The sequence below is a fragment of the Prinia subflava genome, chromosome 17 (genome assembly GCF_021018805.1).
Source record: "Prinia subflava isolate CZ2003 ecotype Zambia chromosome 17, Cam_Psub_1.2, whole genome shotgun sequence".
Taxonomy (NCBI): Eukaryota; Metazoa; Chordata; class Aves; order Passeriformes; family Cisticolidae; genus Prinia; species Prinia subflava.
The window spans coordinates 8,646,267-8,670,273 of NC_086263.1; the positions used below are offsets into that span (position 1 = coordinate 8,646,267).

A 24,007-nucleotide genomic window follows, 5' to 3' on the forward strand; every position below is an offset into this window, starting at 1 on the left:
TGGCCAGGCCATGGGTCTGGGACAGGAGAGCCAGTCTTTTCCTTACCCTGTTTCCTCCTTTGTCTGTGCCCACCCCAGTGGCCGATGTTTGGCCCCTCATTCTGTTTGAGGATGCTCCTGCTCCCAGAGGAGAGCCTTGGCCTTTGGGAAGGGCCCTGGGAACACCCCAAGACTGACTGTGGTGTGCTGGGGTATCCCTGAGCCCAACTGCAGTGGAGTGAGTGAAGGTGATGCAGGCATCCCTGCTAAGCTGCTTTGGGATAGAAATTCCTGTAAGAGGCACTACCCCAACACTTCGCTGGCTTCTGTGTGTTGCACCCTGCCTGGTGCTGAGCTGGAGCTTTGTCCAATCTGTAGTTTTTCATACCTCTGCATGAAATGAGAAGAAGAAGGGAAAGGAGAAAGGCAAGAAAAATCAGTATCTCTGTGTCAGACTGAAGGAGTAGTTCCTTCTCGTCCATGCAGAGTATAGGAGGGGCTGGTATTAAACTCCCTGTCCAGGAGCTGTGGATTATGCTCTCTACTGGAGTGAGCTAATTTTTCTACTAATTTTTCACCCTTAGAAATGCCTTTCTTTAATTCTAGTAAAAATTTGTGAGGAAAGATCGTTGCTTATCTCAGCTCAACAAATTATTAATCCAGCGATAAAGGTAATGCATTCTGTGTCTGAAAACTGCTTCTCTCTGTCTTTTTACTGCAGTGCTGTTGCTTTCTCAGGCCACAAGAACAAAAGCATATTTAAATTCATGTGATATGGACAGTGGATGTCTTGGAGCTCAAACAGAAACATAACAACTTGTTCCACGGTAGGTAACAACAAAGAACTTCGCGGGGTTGTTCTTGTGTCTCCTGAGCTGAACGAGCAGGACCTCAGCTCCCCTTTCCGGGGGAGCGTTTCCGTGCATAGCCCGTTCGGGGGAAGGGAAGGAAGGAAAGCCGGCGGCCACAGCGGGTCTCCCGCCGCGGTTATGGAAGGCGGCCCCGGGCGGCGGGAGGGGCGGGGCGGGGCGGCTCCCGGGCACCTGGAGCGGGAGAGCCGGAGCCGGGCAGCCTGTCCCGGCCAGGTGGGGAGCCAGGTAAGCGATGGGCAGCGCCGGGCTCTGCGTGCCGGAGGGGCTGGGCAGGGCCGGGGCTGCAGCGGGCAGCGCTGGCGGCGGGGTCCGAGCGGGGCTGCCCCACGGCGAGGCTGCGGGGAGGATCCTCCGTGCCCCGGGGCAGTGCCTGCCGCTTATAGACGGCTGCTGCTCGTTTAGAATGATGGAACCCTAAGGGTCGGACTGCGGGCACGTCAGGGATGTACTCGGCTTCTGCTCGCTGAAAGGTGGAAAACCACCCAGTGCGGTGCCCTTCCAGAGCTCGGTGTCAGCCGTGCTGCGCGAACGGCGCCTCGCAGCTTTATCGCCCCGTTAGTCACATCCGAGCTTCCACTGCCTTCAGCTGGAAGGGCTGGTCCCGTGGGAGAACAAGCCACGCTCCCCTGGGGTGTTTAGCCAGTGTGTCACTCTTCCCTCTTGCCCTGAGGTGTGGCACCGGCCGGGCTGGGATCACAGCCTAGAGCGAGACATTTCACTTTGGTGCAGGTTGCATGTTGGTGTCTGCTAGCCAGCCAGTGGATGTGGCACTGTGTTTTCCAAGCAGCAGGCCGTGAGTTTTTTGTGTTACAACAGGTAACGGGAATTTGTATTAAATAGGTGGGGAAAATCTTGGGCTTCAGTATTCGTGTTCTTTGTGGTCCTTCACTCTGTCACTCTCTCAAAACACACAGACTTACTATTTAACCCACAAAGGCTGAAACATTTCTGTGCAGAATATTTGATGTACAGCTAAAAGCTAAATCTTCATGTCCTGGATTTTATTGCTAAGCCACTGTCATCAGTAATGCTCTGTTAGTAAAGCAAACCTGCAAGCAGTGGCACTGAAGGGGAGTGTGCTGACTTCTGCTTCCCCTGCCTGTCACCACTGTCTCCTCTGCCAGCCCTGCGACCCTGATCCTGCTCTGTGTGGCAGAAGCAGCGGTCAGTGGCTCCAGAGCCACGGTCAAGGTGAGATCGTTCAGGTGTGGGTGCTTCAGTCCCTGTGCGACACAGCCCTAGTGCAGGATCAGGGTAACAGCAGGCTGCAGCTGCTAGGGAATGGAGTTGAAACGTCACCTCTGCTGGGCTATGTCAGTACTCCATCCAGAGCAACTGATCTCTAATTTTTTTTGAGGTTTGTTTGTTTGTTTGTTTTGGTGGGGTTTTTTTTTTCTTTTTTGTAGTTTTGGGTTTAGTCTTTTGGTTGTTTTTTTCCCACAAAGTAAGTTTGTCAGAAGGACTTTTACCCTGGAAAGTGATAAAGTTCTGAGGTGGTGTGGTATGGTTATACGGGCAGGCATAAGAGGAACTGGAACTTTACAGTGGTGTCCTCCTCACGTGTGGGTGAAAAAGTCTCTAATAGCCACTTATGTCCATAGGTTGTGTATGTTCATGGTAGAATAGACCTTTAACATGCTAATAGCCTACATTGGATTTTAATGGAGCTGCATTTTGTCTGGAAAAAAAAAAAAAAGTATTCAGTTTATGTGAAATTATTTGTCAAACAATTTGAAAACTGTATATAAGGATTTTGACAAAACCAGTTCTCTTCTTTTGACTGGTTCTCCCAGCAATGTTCTGGTTTCTTGGTATTCCCAATATTCTGACAGATAAACATTTTGTTTTCCCTCAGGATCCTGTTAATTGCTGCTAGTGCAAATAGTAACAGGACAACAATATCCTTAACAGGAAGTTAAGGCAGAAATTACCAACAGAACAATGCCCCTTTTCAGTCCAAGATCCTTGAATGTATGTAAACCCCTGTTTATTATCCAAGATGATTATATCTGTAATCTTCATAAGCTTTTCCACATGAACTGGTGAATGATACTCCTGTAACTGATACTGCTCATTAAAGTACAATTTGCAGGTTGTAAGTGGAGAGGTATCCATTGCAAATGCAGAATAAACAGAGCTTTCTTTAAGGCCTTTTTTAAAGTCAGAACTGCTCTAGTAAGTAGTATCTTCTAATAGACCTGGTGTTGGTGGCTGCCTTTCCACTGGAAGCAGAAAATTAATTCCAACCAAATACTCAAAACCCACTTCCTTCTCTTTTTTTGTAAGCAGTTATCTCCTTCAAATACAAGTACCTGGTAATGTTGGTTAATAGACTTAAAAAACTTGTTTTGCAAAGCAAGACCTAGTCCTGCTAAATGCAGAGAATGTCTGTGGTTTGGCAATTTAGTCACAAGACTGACTTGCACTGATATGAAATGATTCTTGCTTCAGCCCTTTTTTCCCCATAAGGGTCAGACTATGAGCTAGGTAATGTTTCTCAAGGGTTAAAGTAATAATGTAGAGTTCTGTTTCTTATTCTTGCTAACCTTGCCTCTCTCTGCTAGGTATACTGTTCTTGCTCTTCAGTTCCCTTTTTCTAATTTTAGTAGTTATATATCCCAGTGCTTATGATTTTCCCAGTGAATTAAGTTTGTCCTTGTGGTCAGAGTCAGAATAAAAGCAACAAAGCAGCAAACACAGAGAGTTGTTCTCAAAGGAGCTTTCAGGGAAAGGATTAGATCATTCAAAGTCATTGTCATATGTAGTTCAGTCCACAGGAATTAGATCTGTGGGGCCTTTTGGGTGGAGAAGCAGGGATGTGTGTGGTAGATTAGGGAGAGTACTATGAATTTCACAGAATTAATGAGGTATCTGAACTTTCACCCACTCCCTCTATACAAAAACTGTGTGGTCCTCCACTTAATAACACTTTACTGGACTCTAAAATTTAACTACATATTGTAATGATTTTTAGATGTTTCTGGGGCAGGTTTATAATGCAGGCTTCTAAACTCAGGTGAAGAAGTAGAAGCCTGTCTGAGACACCGCAAACACAAAGTAGCTGGCAAAAACTTATCTAAGCAACCACAGGTGATACAAAGTATTTAACTTGTAAAAAAAGTGAACACGATGAAAATACTGTACTCTTACTATACTGTGGGGGAATTACAAGAGGAATGATAAATGGAAGGGATAAGGCAAAAAAGTGAGTAGATGCAAAAAAAATGGACAAAGAGTAAATAAGGACCAGAGCCCATGATGCTGAAGAGGAGCTGGAGGCAAACAGACACTTTTCTGCTTCCTTCTGCCTGGCTGCTCTCTGGACACCACTCGGGAACAGCTGAGGGATAGGGAGAGAGGGATCTGGATTCTGGTAGGTGCCATTGCACCACAGGAGTAGGAAGTAAATCCATTTGGGCTCCAGATCCAACAAGCTATTGGGAGAGACAGCAGCACGGTGGCTGTGAGGTGGGGCTGTCACTCTCCCTTCCCAGTTTGTTTATCTCTCCCTATGCAATAGTAACCACATGAGTCTTTGGTGCTGCTGCATGTCATCTGTCACTGGGAAGATCTCTTGTAGCAGAGGCACAATTTAGATTGCTTGAATTGAAGGTCTAAAATAGCCAGAGTTGATGTTGGTTCCTGCAATTGACCCTGCTGACATCAATAAAACCACAATGGGATTTCTGTAAGAGGCATTTGTTGGTGCTGGTTGGGTACTTTGGCACGATGCAGTGAAGATAAGTGGCTTTTGCTTCCGTGTATGATTCACGCTGGTTCCATTGCTAAAACATCAATCAGGGATGGGATTTTCTCCAGTGTAGTGTTTGATTAGTGTCAATTCACAGGCCCTTTAGATTTTCTGAGAGGCTTTCCTGGTCTGTTAGAAAAGTGCTGAAACTGTTAAGACTGAGACAGTGGAAGAGTAGGGATCAGTGCTGGAATCCAGCTGCTGATGCAGAATGTAAAACTCCAGCTTGTCTCTCACACTTACTTTTGGCTTCCAGAAATAAGTCTGGGGTTTGTTTGTTTGTTTGTTTTCATCGTGAAGATGTGTGGAACACATTAAATAGGACAGGGATTAATGAATAAAACTTAGGTAACAGTGAAACCCTGTGTAGCAATACCCTACAAAACTAAACTATCTTTATGGAAATTGAGCACATTCAGCCTTCTGAATCACTTCTTCCATGAGTTCTATTCCCTTCATTCACCATTATTAAGTTGTCTATGATGTAGTTCTGGAATTCCCTGTTTTCATTTCACTTCAGGATGTGTGCAAATAGGGTTTACTTCATGACATCTTTTTTACTGAGGGATTACAGGTAAGGCGCTTGAAGGTCTAAGTGGCTTTCCTGAAACTTGATGCCAGGACAAAGTGCTATTCTGGCAAGACATTCATGTTTGTTTTGTTATATTCTACATGAGGATTAGTGTCTATAGCAGAACATTACCTGCACAGGAAGGGATGAAACTATCCTGCAATATTTTGTCAAGGTTGTTGATCTGTGACTTGAAGGCAGTTATTTTTGTGGGAAATGATCCAGAAGTGTGAGTTTGCACTGCTTGGAGTTTCCTGGTCTGTATCGTTACAGGCTTGAATGTTTTAAGCAGAAAGCACCCACCCTCCACAGATCTTCTAACTTATTTACATATCAGTCATCATTAAATGCACTAATCCCAGACACTTCTCTACTCCAGAGAATGTGCACAGCATTTCTTTGTTTCAGCAAGATAAGTTGCTTGCTGAAATCCAAGTTTGTAACCCACAAGTGAATGCCACTCTAAAGGGAAGATTTGTCAAGGTCCTGCTTTCTGTCTTTCACAAATAACCTCTGTCCTCCGGCTGATTTTTTTCCTTCTAAATATTTTTTTAAAGGGAAAACTAAGTCTAAGTCGAAGTGTCCTATCTTTTCCTGGAGTTATGGTTTGCTGCATTCCATCATAGGCTGAACAGAGGAAAGAGATGGTTTACCAAGTTACTACCTGCTTTAGGTTCTTTCCAGTGAGCTATGACTGGTCAGAAATGTATAAACTGCCAGATTTGAACTTGCCTCAGCATACATGGAAAATTTATTTCAAGTCATTTACACTTTGTGAGTGGAGGGAAAAAAAGGTATTTTCAGTTACTGGATTCAGTGTTGGACTGTAAATGTCTCTGTGGATTTTAATAGTAATCCTGGCATGCAATGCATCATAAGACTCAAAGAAAATAAAGTGGATAATGACAGAGCTAACAGAGAATCTATCTTGGGCTTTTTTGAGTTTCTGAGGAAGCCTTTATGGGTACACCTTGAGGTCTCTGAAATGAGTAAGAGCAAGAAATGCTGGATGTACTTTCCAGCCAGGCTGATCTGTTTCTTCTGACTGGTTGATGTCAGCAAGTTGGTTGATAGGGATGGCTGATGCTTCCTGCCAGTTTGCTTCTGGGTAATGCTGAGTCTGCACAACCCGTGCACTTCCATCAAAATGTCTGTGCTCCCTACAGCTCCAGTGAAGGCCAGGCAAGTTGGCAAAGTGTTTAGATCAGTGCTCAGCTTTCCAGCTGCCTTGCTGGCAAGCTTCCCACCTTTTGGATAGCTGAGTCCAAGAGACTTGGGTTCCTGGGAAACCAGTTAAAAAAAAACCCCAGAATAATGTAATTTTGCATACTCTTCAAAGGGAATTGTCTTAGAATTTTCTTCCCCTGAGAAAATTATTTTTGCCTCTTTAGCTTTTCATTGCACTTTGAAATATAAACCACGTTTATGGGGGATGTTTAGTTTTCCAAGCAAGTCTTTGCGGAAGACCATGATCATATTTTTCAAGAATCATTTCCATGCTTTTTAATAGAGTATAGGGACAGAATGTACTAATTCCTGAAGGGTTAGTGCCAAGTTCAGATGTATTCTGAGCTAGTTCTCAAAAGATCACCAAGAGCTAAGTGGTTCCTGTGAAAGGAAATTTACCTCTTCAAGAGATTTAAGCTTCTCATGAGTTTTAAGTAAGAGCCTTGAATTTCTTTTATGTAAGAGCCTTGGATTCAGGGAGCATTAGTTAGCATTTATTAGTTTTTTTGAGATAGGAAAGAGGGCTCTACTAATTACTCTTCTGCTACAATGAAATTCCCACTCTGTCTCTAGGTGTGAAATTGTTGCCTGAAGAAACACTAGTGTCACTTAGGAGAGGCTGTTTAGGGTTTCTTTTTGGCAGCAACCACACCCCGTTGTTTGCAGAAGCGGGGGTGATGCACTGTGTGCTCCCATGGCCTGGTGTGCTTTTACTGGATGTCTGAATACCTGGGCCTGGTGCTGTAATCAAAGTGTAGTCAGGGCTCTGATTGCAATGTAGGACTTCAAATTCAGTCAATCCCTCATGTTTATAAAGCATAACTCTTCAAGTCAGGCTGCAAAACCTGGGCAATGTTTTACAACTCTGTCACACTGCAAGATTTCAGACAGTGTTCCAAGCTCTTAAGGTGTGACACATAAATAAATGACACAATAGTAATTTAAGAGCTTCTTTTGGCAGAAGAAGATTTTGAAATACCCTCAGAAACTAGACACAGTATAATTATCCATTTTGAAGATACTTTTCATATAATACTTCCTTTGCTGAAGTAAATATCACAAATAAAATCCACTGCAAATGAAAAAGTTTGTTGAGACTCTACTGTTAAATGAGATTCAGCTCTGCTTTTCTAGGAATGGGGCCGAAATAAAAATAGGGTCTGATGGGTTTTGCCAGCTGTGCCCTTTATCGTTTATTTTTCCCTTCCCTGCTGTGGAATAGCTTGCCAGTTTAGGAAACTTGCATAGTGCCTTTAAGAACAAATGCTAAAAATGGTTTCCTTTTTTATTTTGAGTATGGTTTTTGATTAATTGCAAGAACTGCCTGTTTAATTTGAATTCTGTTTTTCTAATGTAACATTCCCTTTTTACTGACTCATGAGGACTCCCATTCAATAAATTCTTACTAAGTCTGGCTTGTTTAATATTAAAATGGAGCACTCTGTGGGAAATCTAAAACCAGGCCTATCTAAAGGATTGAGACATTAAGCCATTAGAAGAGCCCTCATTAAGAATGAGTCTCTAGATATTGTCAGGTCTGTACAAAGCCATGGTCCCACATGTCCCTTATTCACAACTGAGGCTCAGAGATGCACTGCTAGCAAGGGACAGGGCAGGCTTCACCTCCTCCTTAGTTTTGGAAAAGCAGCGATTTTTTTTTTGAGAAAATTATTGCATTTGGCTTTTGCTGTTTAAGGAGGAGAGAGAGAACTTTTTTTTCTTAATGTTTTGACATGCTTCTAAAGCTTGTCCTCATTAGTGCTGGGAAAACTTCTGTGGCACTGCAGTTCCATAGGTTTGGAGAGACCTCACTAGAGAGAAATATGAGTTCCCATCGGTCTTGCAACTTCTGGTGGACCCCAATTTCCCAATGGTGATGAAGTTACAACCACTGCTGATTTATAGTGTTTCATGTTATTTGTTAGTAGAATAGCAGAATCTTCCAAGTTGCTAAAATGGAGTTCCTTCCTTTTATTTTTATGTACCTGCATCTATTTTGTAATCAGGTCTGTAATCAGTCTTCTCCTTAACATATTAATGAGGCAGTAGAGACAAAAATAAGGAAGATTTCATCCTTCAAACCAAGGACTTGTGATGTCTTATCATTACAATGAAGCCTTTGAAAATCCAGACTACCACTTCTCAGAGACATTGGAAATTGATAGAAGGTGAGCTTATTTCATTTTACTGTGACTGTGCCATAAGAAATAAAGTCATTTATATGCAGAAGATACTTCTTCTCTGCAGGTTTAATTTGTGGGTTTATTTTAATCCCTCCTTTATGCTTTCATTCTCAGACAAATTTTTCAAACTCTTACCAGGAAGGCAGCATTCAAGGGAAATAGTGTGTTTACTTTTTACATGTTGGATGAATTTCAGTTAAATGTATTTATGGAATAATGTTGCATATATTTTTAGTTCCAGTAATTTTCACAATGGGCTATGACCTTGGATTTCTTTGTTTTCCAAGCAGATATTCCTGTTTAGTTAGAGTCTAAGCTAACTTCAGGTGGAGAAAATTTTAGCCTTCATTTGATGACCAAATCAGAATTACAGTGTTGAAGTTCTAAATATCAAATACTTCTCAGTATCAGAATTTGTTTTATAACACACTCAAATTTGATGATAATAGCTAGTGAATTATTCAGGATTTAAAGAAAAAGACAACCTATTGAGGGTTTTTATGACAGTCAGGGTTTTCTTTTTTATTGCTTACATAGGGGGAGTTCTCAAAGGAATCCATTCTCTCACCAAACTCCTTATGATTCATCTCTGCACCGTTCCTATGGAGAACACAGAGGGAGGGAGCAGAACTACCCTGTGGCCATCCCAATGGCCTCGCTGGGACCTGGCTCTGAGCACAGCCAGGATTTACCCAGCACAAGTCCATATGGAAATTTCACAGGTATGTAGTTCCTCATGTGACCAGCTTAGAGAATCCCTGGAACAAATAACAATTGGCTTTGTCCCGAGGGAGTCCTGCAGCTCTGCAAAGCTCAACTCTGTAAATACATGTATTTTTTAAGCAGTTCAGGTGTTTTATTAGACAAATCCATGGATTGTCTGTTGTATTATCAAATCAATAAATATTGTCTTGTAGGGACGGAGCAAGCTGTTGAGTGCTAGGATGTATATTGCAGTGGAATATGGGAGTTTTGTTGAGGGAATAGGTTGCTGTGTTGGCAGTAGATCTGGATTTTGTCACAGGATTGGCATTCTGTGTCTGTAAATAGCCCATAGCAGTTTGCAACTTTGTGTAACTCTGATTCCCTTCTACAGACAATCTTTCCTTTGAGCCTGAGCCAGAACTGACTTACACCCCACATTCTACCTTCTATCTGCTGGATTATCCCTATACCCATGGCATTTCCAGTGGATCAGAAGGTAAAGACTGTGGTGCATCACAATATTGCTCTCGCCCTCCATAAAATAATACTAATAAATATTTTAAAACCTCCTTGTTTAGGTATACATATCTTCACATAATAAAAGGAGCTATAAACAGGGTCCTCCCAGAGAGAGCTGAGCTCCACCCTGGGATGTGCCCCTGGGACTGGCCATCAGCTTGCTGGGAAGGCCAGGCAAGGAAGGCTGTGGCTAAACTCATCTGTGTCATGGCTGGAAGGCAGATGCTTTTAAGGAGTGTAGTCACCTGTGTTTGAATGAGTGGATGAAAAGAGGTGGAGAGAGCAGCTGCATTTTGGCCCCAGGGAAATGGGAGTTCAGCACATTTAACATACTCAGCATGATAGAGTGTGATTCTAAAATGATCCCCTGAAGGCAAGGGAAGGATTTTTAAAGAAAGGCCTTGTCTTCTAGGAAGAAAGTTTTGAATAATGAATGTGTGCATTTGTGAATGGGTTAGATGGAGCTCTCCATGACAACTGAAGACTGGGCTCAGTTCCTCTTTTCCAGCGTTTATCTGAAAAAGTGCTTGCAGTTGTCAAAGACAACCAGGAAAGAAGTGAGAGTGGGAGTGTGTTTGCATGAAGTTAGTGAGATTGAAGGGTAGACTTTTAACCTGTTCTTGTGAAAGTGAAATTTGAATTTCTTAAGTTGTCAGGACTATCTTGGCTTCCTAAAGAATGTATGTTGTTTAGACAGTTTCATTCGGAGACGCCACCGAAGACCACCTGATGAGACCTTCCTGACTCCTTCCAGCATGTTTGAAACAGATCCAGTGTGCAGTGAAGGTAGGGTTTAGCTAAGTGGTTCAATATTTGAATGTCTTGTGTGAGGATGGTATGGTTGAGGCTGCTCTTAGTTTCTCACCAGAACTGCGTGTACAACACTGCTGTCGTTATGGGGGCAACTTAGGTTTGTGTTATGGTAGTGATTAATCTTTTATGCTCTCCTAACACACTCAAATCCCATGACAAATGAAATGCCGTGGAGTATGAAGGTGTTAAATTGTGGAAAGAAATGCTAAGCTCTCTATTGGAATTTGTTTGACCAGCTAATAGATTGCTTTCAGCCATTGTGTCTGGAATTAGCATCAAATTCCATCTATGCAGAAGCAGCCTGATTGTCAGGTCATAGAGGTGCATCTGTGGCATGGGTAGTGCTAAGTATGGGCACTAACATCAACTAAAATTACAGAAGAAATAAAGCAAAAGTTTAGCTTTCAAGTCAATATGTAACATCATAGAAGTGTAACTATCAAACAGTGATCAAGCAGTGGACCAGAATCTTGGAGTCTTGTCAGTATTTTATTTTCCTTTCTATTGCAGCTCTTTCTGTGAACATTATTGGACTGCTTACTTGCATCTGATTTAGAGTTCTGAGGGAGCTGAAGATATTCTGGGCAATATTATTAAGTCTCAGCTTGCACACCTTGGTAGCAGTGTAAATAAGGGATGTTGTTATATCCATTTCAAGTTGTGTATAAAAATTACTGAATTCTTATCCCCAAATTTTGTTTTTTGCATGGGTTTGATGCAGAGGAAGATTTAGTTGGAAGTCTTGCATGTATGTCCACCAAAGAAAGGATTAAAGCAATCCAGAAGATGCCAGAGACCATGAGAAAAAAGAGAGAGATCAGGTAAAAAATAAATGTTTATCTGTTTAGTTTTAAAGACATTTACTTCTAGCAACATCTAGCTAGCAATTATGGGGGTTTGCCATTTGCTGAGCTTTGGTTTGTCACTTTACGAAAAAGTACTTTTTAATGCACTTTTTAAAAGTTAATGTCTTGCAAGAGAAAGTAATTTAATGATGGAGATAAGAAGAATCTCTCATGGTAATATGGAACAGAATATCAAGGTCCTGAGATTTGATTATAAATGATGACCTGAGATTTATTTTCAAAGGAAACTTGGATGTTGGTCATTGAAAATGGAGAAGAGACCACATGATCTCAACCATCCTTTTGTCTCCTCACAAAATATATTTCAATTCTGCTGCCAGTGTGAGTTAGTGGTGGGGTTAGAACATGCTATCTTAGCAGGGACAGGAGCCAAGGTATCAGCTAACATAAAATGAGCCAGTAAGAACATCTGTGTTATACTAATTCTGTTCATGTGCACAGGGGTGAAACTGTATTTGCAGCATCTTCTTTGGCTTCTTGATTCATTTACAACTCATACTGTAATGCCTGTCACCCCTGCCCTGCTTTTCCACAGAAATAAAGTCCTTAAAGAAATATCAAAAAAATCAAGGCACCGTGGTGCTCGACCTTCCTGCTGTACCCAGTGTCTGCAGGGAGCAGCAGTGGTAAGTGCCAGAAACTTCTCAATCACAACAGAGCAAACCACTCTAGCTGCAATGTTATCACTGTCTCCAGAGGAATCTGGTGTCTTGCTTCATGTTGCTTACCAAAGATCCATTAATTGCTGCAGTGTTCATTAATAATGACTTGCACTGTGGTAGCACTTAGGAGCTCCAGTTAACCATCTTGTGGTGCATGAGGTGGGGCAAATCCATCTTTAACATCAGAATGACACTGTAGCATTAAAATGTGAAGCTTTGTTATGTGCAATTGAGTTCTGTTTGCTTGCTGAGGTTCATCTCTCTCCTCTCTTTCCCTTCAGTCATTTCGGCGTTTTGGAAATGCCCTTTCAGAATATTTTCACCAACTGCAGGTGTGGCACAAGACTCTGAAGATCATTGGTGCTGAGTTTGGAACAAGTGTTCTCTCTTACTTCGTTTTCTTGAAGTGGCTGCTAAATTTTAACATCTTCTCATTCCTCATAAACTTCAGTTTCATCACAATTCCTCAGTTTCTTGCAGCAGAACCAAATAACCTTTCATTCACGGGCCTGGAGCTGTTGACTGGAGCTGTAAGTATTTAAATTTAATTACACCTATGATTTCATAATAAGGAATAGGACAGCTCCCATCTCCACTAATTGGTCTTCAGATGATGATGCTTTCCACCATGGAGGTGATAGCAAATATTCTGAATGATGTCCTTGTCTTTTCAGGGTTATTTTCAACAAACAGTGCTCTACTATGGCTTTTACACCAATGCTACAATCAGTACAATGGAGAATGGTCCATCTTACAACATGCAGCTGGCCTACATTTTCACTGTTGGAGTATATTTTGTCATCTGTTTTCTTATCTTGTTGTTCAGGTAAACTGACTGTGAATTACTATTTCTCTTATAATAAGTGGAAAATAGACACACAATAAAAACCCCCATCCTGTCAACAGTTAGAAGTAATAATTGCTTAAGTATGTTTCTGTAAATCCTTATTTACAAGTGTAGAGTTTATGTAGAAATTTCTGCTCAAAAGACAGTCTCCAGGAATCAAACCTTTATTATAGAAATTAAAAATAACTGCAAAATAGTAAGGGACATACAGAAAATCCCACTTCAGACTGGGAATACTGTGATCCCCTTTTGTAAGCTGTTGCTCCTAACATTGCTTCTTATTGATGTGGCCTTTCAGAGGTAAAGATTGTCGGCAACAATCTTAAGATGGAAATGCTAGGGTTTCTTACATTAAAGTTTATTTTCCACATTGTTGTATGTGACATGTTCTGACATAGGCCCAATAAACTTGTGATGGGATGGAAAAGCTGACAAATCTCCCTCCTTGCCCTGCTGTACAGACTTGATGAATTTCCGTGTTACACATCTGACCAATTTAACTTTCATTGCAGCATGGCAAAATTCTTCTCCAGGAACTTTGTTAACCCTCAGGCATTCTCTGTGAATGCCAGCAGGCTGCTCTGCACTTGGGACTTCAATATAACTAATGAAAAAGCTGTGAGGCTGAAACAAAAGAATCTCCACACACAAATAAAGGTACAAACCACAGGAGGTACAAAACTAATGTGCGTGAGTCATTCTTTTTAGAGACTTAGTTGTGCATACAAATTTGTGTGTCTCTGGCAGAGTGACACAAGTGTGTTAATCCTGGGCCTGAGATTTAAATCTTCCTGACTTCCTGCATTTCATCTGGTCTGAGCTCCTGGCATTGGCTTAGCTACTTGTTTTACTTTTCTCTTTAAGCTACATATAAATATTTATATGCTCCTGTTCTATTGAGTGAGTCTCTGTGACTATTAAATATTTGCCATACAGAGTATTTCTTCTGTTTTTTTTACTTCCTACTATTTGAATGTTTTATAAACAGAAGGCAGGCTGGAAATATTATCTGTGAAACCTGACTTCTAGAAAAGGAACACAAGGTTGCCCAGTAAATGTTCCTAGGATATTATTCTGCCCATCTTCTAGAGCAATATTCTTTCATTCAGTTTCTCAGATCGTTCATTGAAACAAGTTTTGCCTTATGCTATTGACTAAGAACTTCTTCATCAGGAATTGTTTTTTTACAGGAAGACCTCACTGAAGTAAACAAAGAAGTTCTAAATTTTTCTGTGATGGAGAGAGTCTATCGTGTTGCTGTTCACCTTACTGCTTGGGCTGCTTCCCTGGGAACAGCAGTAGCTGCTTGTGCTGGTGTTTACTTCCTCTCCGTCAATAACCTGGAGGTGAGGCCGGGATCTGCATTTTTCCACACAAATACTTCACACTGAGCACCAGCACTGGTCTCTCACTACGAGGAGCTCAGGGAAGCAGAGCTGTTGTTGCTGCCAGAGCACACACAAATTCTGCTGGACCCAAAGAGCTGCTTTGCAAGGCCTGCCCCACAGGGGACTATGGCAAGAGTGGCGACCTGAGGGGTCTGAGCACATCTCCCTCCTCTCTCCAGCAGCTGCTTGCCCGGGCCCAGGGTCAGCTTAGGGACAGTGCATCTGGTGACCTGGGGAGAAGCAGCCCCAGCAAGACCTGCCCCTTCTTCCCCAGGGCTGCATTTGAGCTGGGGCTGCCACTCTTGGTCCCACTAATTTAGGGGGAGGGAAGAGGGTAACTGTGCTGCTGCTCATGGGCCCATGAAACATGGCAATCTCTAATCTGAGAACATACAGGGAGGTGAGCCAGGGAGCTTCCCTGTGGACACACCTCAAGGCAGCATTTTGGTTAAGGCTCCAAATTTGGGTTGTCTGATTATGGTTTTTTTTTCTCTCTAAGCTGTTTATGAAAGGGCATAGAAATGATCTAGAGAGCCAAGCTGCCATGTTGGTGCTACCTGTGGTTGTATCTCTCCTCAACACATTGATCCCATTCTTCTTCTCCTGGCTTGGGCACCTGGAGAAGTTCCAGACTCCTGGACAGCACATATATGTCACTATTACCAGGTATTTCTTGCTGCCAACTCTTAGTGCTTTTGGCCTGAAGTTGTCTGAGTTCTTCCTGATACAAAGCTGTGTCTGGGTGCTGTGGGGGGAATAGGGAGCCATGGAGGAGAATTCATTTTCTCCAAAGTCTTCTGTAAACTCTTGTCTTTGTGACCTTTTGTCTTCCATGAGCTTCTGGGGTGTTATGTGTCTGCATGAAGATGAGGAGTTCCCTCCCAGCTGGGTGCACTGTGACCCTGGGCTTGTAGCATTCCTTGATGGCCTGTCCCCAGGAAAGGAAGGGAAGCAGAGGGAGGACTGAGGTCCTCTCACTTAAAAACAGATGCCTGGAATTTACACTGCCTAACCCCTGGTGTCCCTCAGCCCTCCCTCCCCTGAGGAGCCCCCACACCCAGCCAGCAGCCTGTTAAGCAGATGTTGTGCCAAGGTTGCCATGCCCAGCTCCCCTCTGGCAGGACAATAGAACAATGCCACACCTGACCTCCAGGAGAGCTCCTGTTAGTCCTGGCACTCTGCGGTGCCAAGAGGAGGTAAAAAAGTGTAACCAGTGGTCAACCTGCCGTCACTCCCTCTGGGTATGGATCAGCTGTTGGTGCAGTTACTGTTACTTCTTCTTTCTAGAAATATCATCCTGAAAATGTCAATTGTTGGAATACTGTGCTACTACTGGCTTAACATTGTGGCTGCCTCAGAATCACAGGTAAAGTTTCAAAAACACAAATCTCTGACTTACATTGCCAAGTTAGGAACCACTTGGATAAGGGACTTGCTGTAGCAAAGAGAAGCTCATGTGGTGTCTTGGGAAGCTGAGTTTCCCTCACAGTTTTTATTAGCAACTTGAAAGAAATCAACCACAGAAAAAAATGAATGGCCCAGCTCAAGTCTCAGCTGGATGGCAGCATTGTTCACTGAGAAGTCAACTATGATTTGCCAGGCTGCTAGAATATATTTGATCAAGATTTCAGATCTTTGATCAAGTTTCAGATGCCCGAGCGTTTGGTAACAATGTTTACATCACATTATTTTTAACTCCTAGTACGATTTTTTTTTTCTTATGTTTCTTAAAGTGCTGGGAAACTTTGATTGGCCAAGATATCTATCGTCTTGTTCTAGTTGACTTCATATTTTGTTTGCTTGGCTCTTTCTTCGGAGAGTTTTTACGAAGGTGAGTACTACTTTTCCAATTTTGTTTTCAAACATTCATTAATCAAAGATATGATCTGTTTTTCCATGTGAGAAAAGTCCAGCAGAAGCATGGCTGTGGCACCACTGAAGGTTCGTTGATTTTCCCTGCCAGGCAGGGTCTATGTACATGCCTTGTGTATATTGCTGTTCACCCTTAGAAGGAGGTCAGTGTGTGCTTTCTCTCTCTGGAGATGGAAACACATGCAGGGAGGAAGCCACATTCTACTCTCATGGATTTCCTGAGAGTGAGGTGACAGCCACTTGTCTCAAGCACAAACCCATCTTTTCTGCATAAGCATGGGCACACTGCTGCCTTTCCTTGGTGTACCCCACTGTGACTTTGTCCCTCTTAGGTATGTCACTATAGTGTCCACAAGTTTTAAATCTGATTTTATCAGTCTTATTAAGCATATAATGAGCCTGTAGCATGATTAATGAGAAAGTATTGTGGACTGGATGTCAATACAGCTCCGTATGTAAGGAAGAAGTCATATACTTCTGACATCTGCTGTGTGAACCTTCCTAGAGCCAAACATTGCTTTTGGCTCAGGCAGTATTTAAGTGCTTTCCAGCTCTACAGAGCATTTAGATCCCTGGCCATATTTTCATGTAAGAGATCCATTGTTTCCTCTCTGCCCATGATTTGAACAAGACTGGTTTACAAAGTAGGGCTTTGTTAACCTGTAGTTAAATTAATACAAAACAATATTGAGAAGCTGTTGAAGACTTTTCCTCCACGGCTCTTGCCAGTATACTTTAATCCTGCTGTTCTCGTTGTGTTCAGTAGGAAACCACCTCCCAGCAAAAGGTCACAGAACTAAAACTGCAATGTCAGCTGTGATGAATGACCTCCCCTAAGCTGGGCAAAGGCACCTGACGTAGGCCTGTGAAAGGTTAAAAGTACAATTGCTTTTATTTAATATTTTGAGCTCAGAGTGATCTCCTGAAAGCCCTGCTCTGTTGATGATGCAGTTGATAAAGTGGTATCAAGATGTGATAGTTACCAAAAGCTTTATTTCTTTTGTTACAACAAGCAAAAATCTGAGTCTTCTCAGCTTAGGAAAAATGAGGTGGCTAAAAGGGATTGTTGGTCCTCAGTAGGAATCCTCTCAGTATTTGCATATCTGTCTGTTTCAGCTCCTTGCAGCCTCAGTTAGTTTGAAGTAAGATGTATTTGAAGGTACATTAGGAGTATCAGTGTACAAATTTTATTCTTTTTTTATTGAGCCTGAAAATTCTCAGGACCCGAAAAGACTGTTACAGTTTTATACCAAGGGCCCTTGACATTTCAGCTGCTTAAGCACAAGGGTACTTGAGCTTAAAATAACAAGTAGTTACTGTAGTATAGATATGTACTGATACAGCAAGAAATCCTTGCTGGTTTTCTGTTTCAGTTGTGTGAAATATATACTAGGTCTTATTTCAACCCTGCTTTGCTTTACAGGATTTTTTTCCCCAAAATAGTTTCATTTTTGCTGTGCTGTCTAATGAATGAGCTGTGGCTGCTTTGCGTGACACTTACACAGCCTCTAAATAATTTGTTACTGATGCTTGTACTTGGAAGGTCATTTACAGGAAATTCTACAGAGGACTTTATCATTTAGCAAATGCTATTGTGCTATAGTTTTTTGTTTTCCCCCCAGAATTATTGGAACTACAGTCTGCGTGAGCCTGGGCCTGCCAGAATTTGATATTGGACGAAATGTTTTAGATTTGATCTATGCACAGACTTTGACCTGGTAAGTGTTAAATTTACAGCCAAAACTTCATTTGCACACAGAACTATCATGGAAAAATTCTTATTCTGAAGTTTGTGGGTGCTTCCCAGAAAGAACAGGATAAATGACCAGGAGATGAGCTGTTCAGTGCCTTTGGTAAGGATTGTGACTTGCCAAAGTAATTATGTGGGCAGTAACAATAACTTCAGTCAGTAGTTTACCCAGTGGCCACCTGGGAGAAACCTGATAAGTTCCTGCAGAAATATCCTGGAGTTTTGTTTACTTCCCCACTGGGATGTTGTTCTTGTTGAAATAGCCTCTGTATTAAATGCTGGAAAAGATGCCTTATTGCCAAGAATGAGTATGTTATTCCAGTTATAAGAGGGTTCTGCAGATCTGTACACAGATAGGTGTGTTTGAAATTGCATATTTTTCAAGGTGGACTTACTGCTAGAGGATCAAGGGTACCAAAATCGCATTTACAAATAAACCCACACTATCTGTATGTGGTATTTTTCTGCTTTCAATGCACTGAGAACTGAATGGTGAATAGTGAAAATGTAACTTTTTTCTCCTATAAATCCTTTCTTGTAGGATTGGTATCCTGTTCTCTCCTCTGTTGCCTGGTATCCAGATGATAGCATTTTTTATAGTATTTTTTGTGAAAAAGGTAACAATCTTTATGTGTTTTCACCATAAATAATAAAGTAGTGAAATTAAAGGCTGGAGAACTAACAGTGGACAAGTGCATATGTCAATATAGACACTCTGCCTGTGACTTTGGCCTCCCAGTCACTCCCCAGCAACTCTCCCCCTGTGAAATTATTTAGGTGTAAGCAGGGTGATTCAGCTAAAGGTCATGGTGGAAATGTCCTCTTTTCAGAATTCCTTGTCTCAGTAGTATGACCAGATGATAAGTTGTTTGTTGGCTCATGAAGCAGTTTGTAGTGTTGAATGTAGAAGAACAAAGCTGTAGGTAGAAAGATGGATTCAAATTTCCCTGAACCATGAGTTTGCATATGCTACAAAAGCAAACTCTACCCAACAGACTTCTGAAGAACCCATCAGAACCTCATTTTGCCTCTTACTGTTTTAAGACTATATTCCTCAAGTTTTTAAAAACTACACTACATCTATCAAATCCACATAACAGTTGTTTTCGGGAACTTCTGATAGATGCTCTTTCAGTAATTTCAATGGAATTGACTTAAACCAAGTTGAAGTGGCAAGTAACAACATTCCAGAGTACCTTCATCTCTTTAAAGGTCAGTCTGATGAGGAATTGCCAGCCCCCTTGCAAAGTCTGGAGAACTGCTCAAATGATGACATCCTTCATTCTCCTGCTGTTTTGTCCTTCCTTCCTTGGAGTCCTGTCTGTCATTGGAGTCACTGTCTGGAGGTATGGAAGATCACTGGCACTCAGGCCTACTAAATGATGCTGTGTAACCTGATACTGGGCAGAAGAGTCTGCATTTCTCTATAAAAGAAATTATATTAATTGCTGGTGGAAGGTTTCAGGTGTTCATGAGATGTTCTGTATTTTGAAAACAAGACTTGCTCCGTGAGCTTGGGAGAATGTGGCTCACTGAGTAACTTGTTTCACGAGAAAGTGGGAGGAGAAACAAGTTGCATTGAAGTTTTGGATTCCTATTTAAATGCATCAAATTCTAATTTTCCTCCTCCTAAAAATGTTTCTGTGACCAAGTCCTAGTTCCTAGCTTACTTATACTATAGGTGATTTTGGGTCTGCAGCAGGGAAACACCTGGGAAAACTCAGTTGAGGTCAGCTTCTGGATTATTTATGAACTCCAGAGGCTCTTTCTGCAGGCAGTGCTGACCCTGTAATAATGTATCTGGGTTGTTACCGGTATTTGAAAGCTGCTTTGGTTTTGTGTGTGTTCCTCTGGTCACAGGAAGGAGGGCAGCATGGATACACCTTTCTCTTGACAATAGTCAGCAACATGATTTCGATATTTAGTGAGACACTTGACTACACATGAAGCCAGATGGGATGAAAGCTATCAGAGCTATCATTTCCAGATGGCAAGTGGGAATTTCAGACTGTCTGGAGTGGTTCAGTTTCAAAGCAAACACTTTCCTATTTCAGCCTACCTGAAAACGTTAATTCTTAAAATGAGCTGTCTCATTTTACCACATTGTGTTGTTACTGAAGTGTCATCTGCAGTGACTTGTAATGCCCTGAAGGCAAGGTGAAATGATGGCTCCTTGTGGTGAAATGTTAAAAAAATCCAGTTTTTCAATTTCCTGTAGCACGTGCTACAGTGATTGACATGTTCTATGTGTGTGAAGACTGTGCTTACAGGGCTTGGTGCTGATCCATTGCAGCAAGGACTGGGAGTCCAAAGACAGGAGACAGCTATAGAAAACTGAGGAGCATCTTGATGTACAAAATCACAATATTAACTAATTCACTGGTTAACTTAGGAAGCTTTAAGTAGCTGTTTTTTCACACTCTCAGGTTAAAACCCTCGGAAGAATGTGGTCCTTTCAGAGGTCTGTCTTCGATGTTTGCTGCAGTTGCTGAGTGGATACAAATACTGGAAGGTTACACTGCCTCGAAATGGGTAGTGTGGATCTACCATAACTTAATTACAAGTGAACTTTTCTTCTTCATCCTCTCTAGTTTTGTACTGTAAGTATCTGCTAAAGAAAAGAACCAGAAAAAGGCCTTAAGTGGAAAACACTGGCAATGACAGAGTCATTCTGTGTTATTTTGTTATCTGAAATGCATCTTTTATTGTTGACTCACTTAAATGTACCTCTCTTCTTGAATACAAGTCCATAAATTTTTTGGGTCTTTTCCAAAAGAATGTTCTAAGCAATTTCATGCATTTGCCATGTTTTAAGCAAATCCATGTGTTGCCATTCCTTGTGTAATTGTATACATCTATTTTATGTGTGGGTGTGTGTGTACAGAGAGATGTGTATATGTCTTTTCATGGGTTAAAATGAACAAGATACATTTCTATCTAGACACTGACTAGAATAAAGAGCTCATGTCGGACTTTTTTTGTTTTGTTTTGTTTAGAATTGTTACTTATCTTTACTGGCAAATAATACAAGGAAGAAAGACCATGACTGAACTCTTACATAAGCAAATTACTAATGTAAGTTTGGCTTTCAGCTATAACTTTTGTATCATTTGGCTTCTATGTTGATTGTCTCATGCAGCTTTGTGGGGCTGTAACCTGTTTTTCCTATAACTGTGCAAAGGAGGGTGGGAGCCCTTCCCCATGGGAGTTGCAGGGAAATTTAACTCACAAATAGAGTTTGTGAGTAGCAAAAGAATTTTATCTTCAAGATGTACTGCTGCAGCTCCCTCTGTAGACAGATTATTTTAGAATAGAAGGAATTATTTTGGTCACTGCTTACTTACAGGCCTTGAGCCTCTCAAGGATAATTAGTGCCTTCCAACTAATGATCAAATGTCTTGACTACAGGCAGGAAAAGATAAGATGCTTCTACTCAAAAAGCTACGGGCACAGCAAAGGGCAAAACAAAGCTCATCCACGCTGGGAGGAAGAGGCCAGCAGGTCAGTGTGACTGCTCAGCTTCTGCTGTTTAATTAAACTTGGTTCAGTTCCACGGGGCTCCTCCAGCTGTGCAAACAGCCTGCTGCTTTGGGAAAGGTCTGTACTTCAGACTTCATCTAAATGTTTACTGCTTCATTCCAGACAGCAAAAGGATGCTGTGAAAGCTCCCTAACTATTTGTTCCAAGCTGAAATTCAACCTGATAAAGATATAGAAAAGTCCTTGCCCTCACCAGACATAATTTATGGTTATGAAACTTCAAGAAAACGTTCCTAATGTTCATGTGCAGTGGTGGTCACCAAAGGGTTTGGTCACACTTGAGCCTTGCCCAGGCTGAGAAGGAGGCTGCCTTCCTCCCTAGCTATGGATTTCCTCAGGGGGTGGTAATTTTCAGCTGAGGTAAAACTGAGAGTTTAATGATTTTCTATCATTAAAATTATTAGATAAATAATAAACCAAACATGGATAGAGATTATATATATATATATATATATATATATAAACATGGATAATAACTGATATTGATCTGTTAACTATAAATATATGTGTGATAGTACAAATAAATATTGACTGTAAAGAGGTAAGCTGAATATGAATGGGCACTTTCTGTGTGCTGGGGAATTTAAAAAGAACTGTGCCCATGTCGAGTGTCACAAGTGGGACTCCTGAGAGGGAGATTTGGTCACCTACCAAGTGTGGATGTTCTTGTAGTTGTTAAGGTCAGCTTTCAGCAGGAGATGCCAGAATGATCTCGTGGATTTAGTTGAAATCCACATCTCCTTGAGACAAAGGGATGAGCAGTGCTGACCATACAGTCACAGCTGGAAGTTAGAACACAGACTGCTGATGGCAAATACTGTTTTTCAGAGAAGCTCCTCTTCACACCACCCATCCAGACAACCTGCCCAGGAGGTGCCAGGCTACCCAGGAAGGGCATCTGACAGAAACCAAAACACATCCTACAATGAGGTGAGATGGTTGAAAGAGGGAAATATAGATTACCCTATATAGAATCTGGGCCATGACATAGGTGATGGCTGTATGTGTAGCAAAGTACTGTATGCACAGAAATAACTTTAAAGATTAACTTGTACAGATATAAAAATGTGATCAGAATAGCTGTTGAACACTCATAATCACAAACCTGCTCAAGACCTGGAGAGTATGGTTTTGTTACAGATAACTGGTATCTTTTCAAATACAAGATAACACACACAGGAAGGAAATCATGACCTAAACCTGCTTGTGAATTTTGTTTTCAGCATCCCTTTTCTGCCGAGATCTCAAGCAGCAGTGACCTTCTACCAGGTAAGCAACTAAGATGAAACACAGAAAGCTCTTAAAAATTCAGCTCAGGTACAGACATAGTGTGTGACACTGCATGTCAGGGACACAGCATTTTAGCATCTTGCGTAAAGAGAGAACAAAATGACTGGGCTTGTGGGGTGAACATTTTCTATAGGTTGTGCTTTTGGTAGCTTGTTCTGGTGTTGGTGGTGGCTTCTAAAGACTGACCACCAGCTTCTGTGTACTAGAGAGCAAAACTCCTGGGTAAAAGAGGTGTTTTGTGTTATGGGAGCACCAACAGACAGGCAAGAACTTTAAATCACGTTAGAAACAGCCTTCGCACCTTGGCGTGAATCTCAGGAGCGGTTACTAATGCTGTAGAGTCCCTAGAACACCATCATGCTCAGAATAAAATAAAGCTATGGGATCTTGCGTGGTAGTTTGAACTCCCATACAACCTCATCCCCAAAACTGGACGGATGGGCTCCCTGAGGAGCGCGGGGCGTTCCTTAGGTGGGGTGGCTGTCCCCGGCAGCGCAGCTGACGCCGTGTGCCTTGTGCCGAGCAGGCGGCGAGCCCGGCCCGCCCAGCCGCAGCCCCGTGGCGCTCGCCCTGCGCGCCCGGGCGGCCGCGCTGGGGGAGGACGGCGGCGAGCGCGGGGGATTCCAGCCCTGAGACCGCACGGCCGGCACCGAGCGAGGGCACTGCCCGCGGAAAGCGCTCCTCCTCGTACCAAGGGCTAAGAGTCACCCAAACGTCTATGTCTAATGTTCTACGGCTAAATGGAAGAAAAATAGAAGCACAGAGGGTTTTTCCCTCTGATGGGGAATTCCCACCCGTTGGGGTTGTTTTGCAGCAGTGGCCTTTGGTGATGGCCTTCCCCCAGGACTGGCATCACCTCCGTGCACTAAGGTCCCTCCATGTGTTGTTGACTAAATATACGGAAACTTGTGCTTAACTGTAAATAAAAGTTCTGTTTTTAAAATACTTTTCTAACAGTTATATTGTTTAAACGGCTTTTATCTGATCTAAACTAAACCTGAAGTATTGGTCAAATAAACAGAAATATATCAAAGTGCAGTTGTTTTTAATGACTGAGACACTGTTATAGCTGTAAAATAACTTGTGTGAGCTTGGTTCATTTTTCTGAGCCATTGTTACAGTTTATTAGTTTATTATTTAAAAGCAACTTTGATTAAGCCATCAGAATTAAGA

At 42.0% G+C, this 24,007-nt stretch overlaps 1 protein-coding gene across 7 annotated transcripts; it reads left to right on the top strand.

Annotated features, from left to right (window-relative positions):
• Window positions 1-925: 925 nt before the first annotated feature.
• Window positions 926-23,867, top strand: TMC5 (transmembrane channel like 5). 7 transcript variants are annotated; one of them, XM_063414682.1, is made up of 23 exons: window positions 926-1,076; window positions 8,407-8,568; window positions 9,121-9,305; window positions 9,680-9,784; window positions 10,501-10,593; window positions 11,342-11,441; window positions 12,022-12,112; window positions 12,430-12,678; window positions 12,823-12,974; window positions 13,508-13,652; window positions 14,186-14,341; window positions 14,883-15,049; window positions 15,671-15,749; window positions 16,117-16,214; window positions 17,878-17,973; window positions 18,547-18,622; window positions 19,218-19,351; window positions 20,432-20,605; window positions 21,002-21,080; window positions 21,414-21,506; window positions 22,373-22,474; window positions 22,768-22,813; window positions 23,361-23,867. In XM_063414682.1, the coding sequence occupies exons 2-23, from the start codon at window positions 8,495-8,497 to the stop codon at window positions 23,465-23,467; spliced, it is 2,601 nt and encodes an 866-aa protein (XP_063270752.1). In that variant the 5' UTR covers window positions 926-1,076; window positions 8,407-8,494; the 3' UTR covers window positions 23,468-23,867. The 7 variants fall into 7 exon arrangements, with proteins under 7 accessions (XP_063270752.1, XP_063270756.1, XP_063270757.1 ...); XM_063414686.1 differs by having other exon boundaries at window positions 941-1,076; window positions 8,447-8,568; XM_063414687.1 differs by having other exon boundaries at window positions 1,059-1,076; window positions 8,443-8,568.
• The last annotated feature ends 140 nt before the right edge of the window (window positions 23,868-24,007 follow it).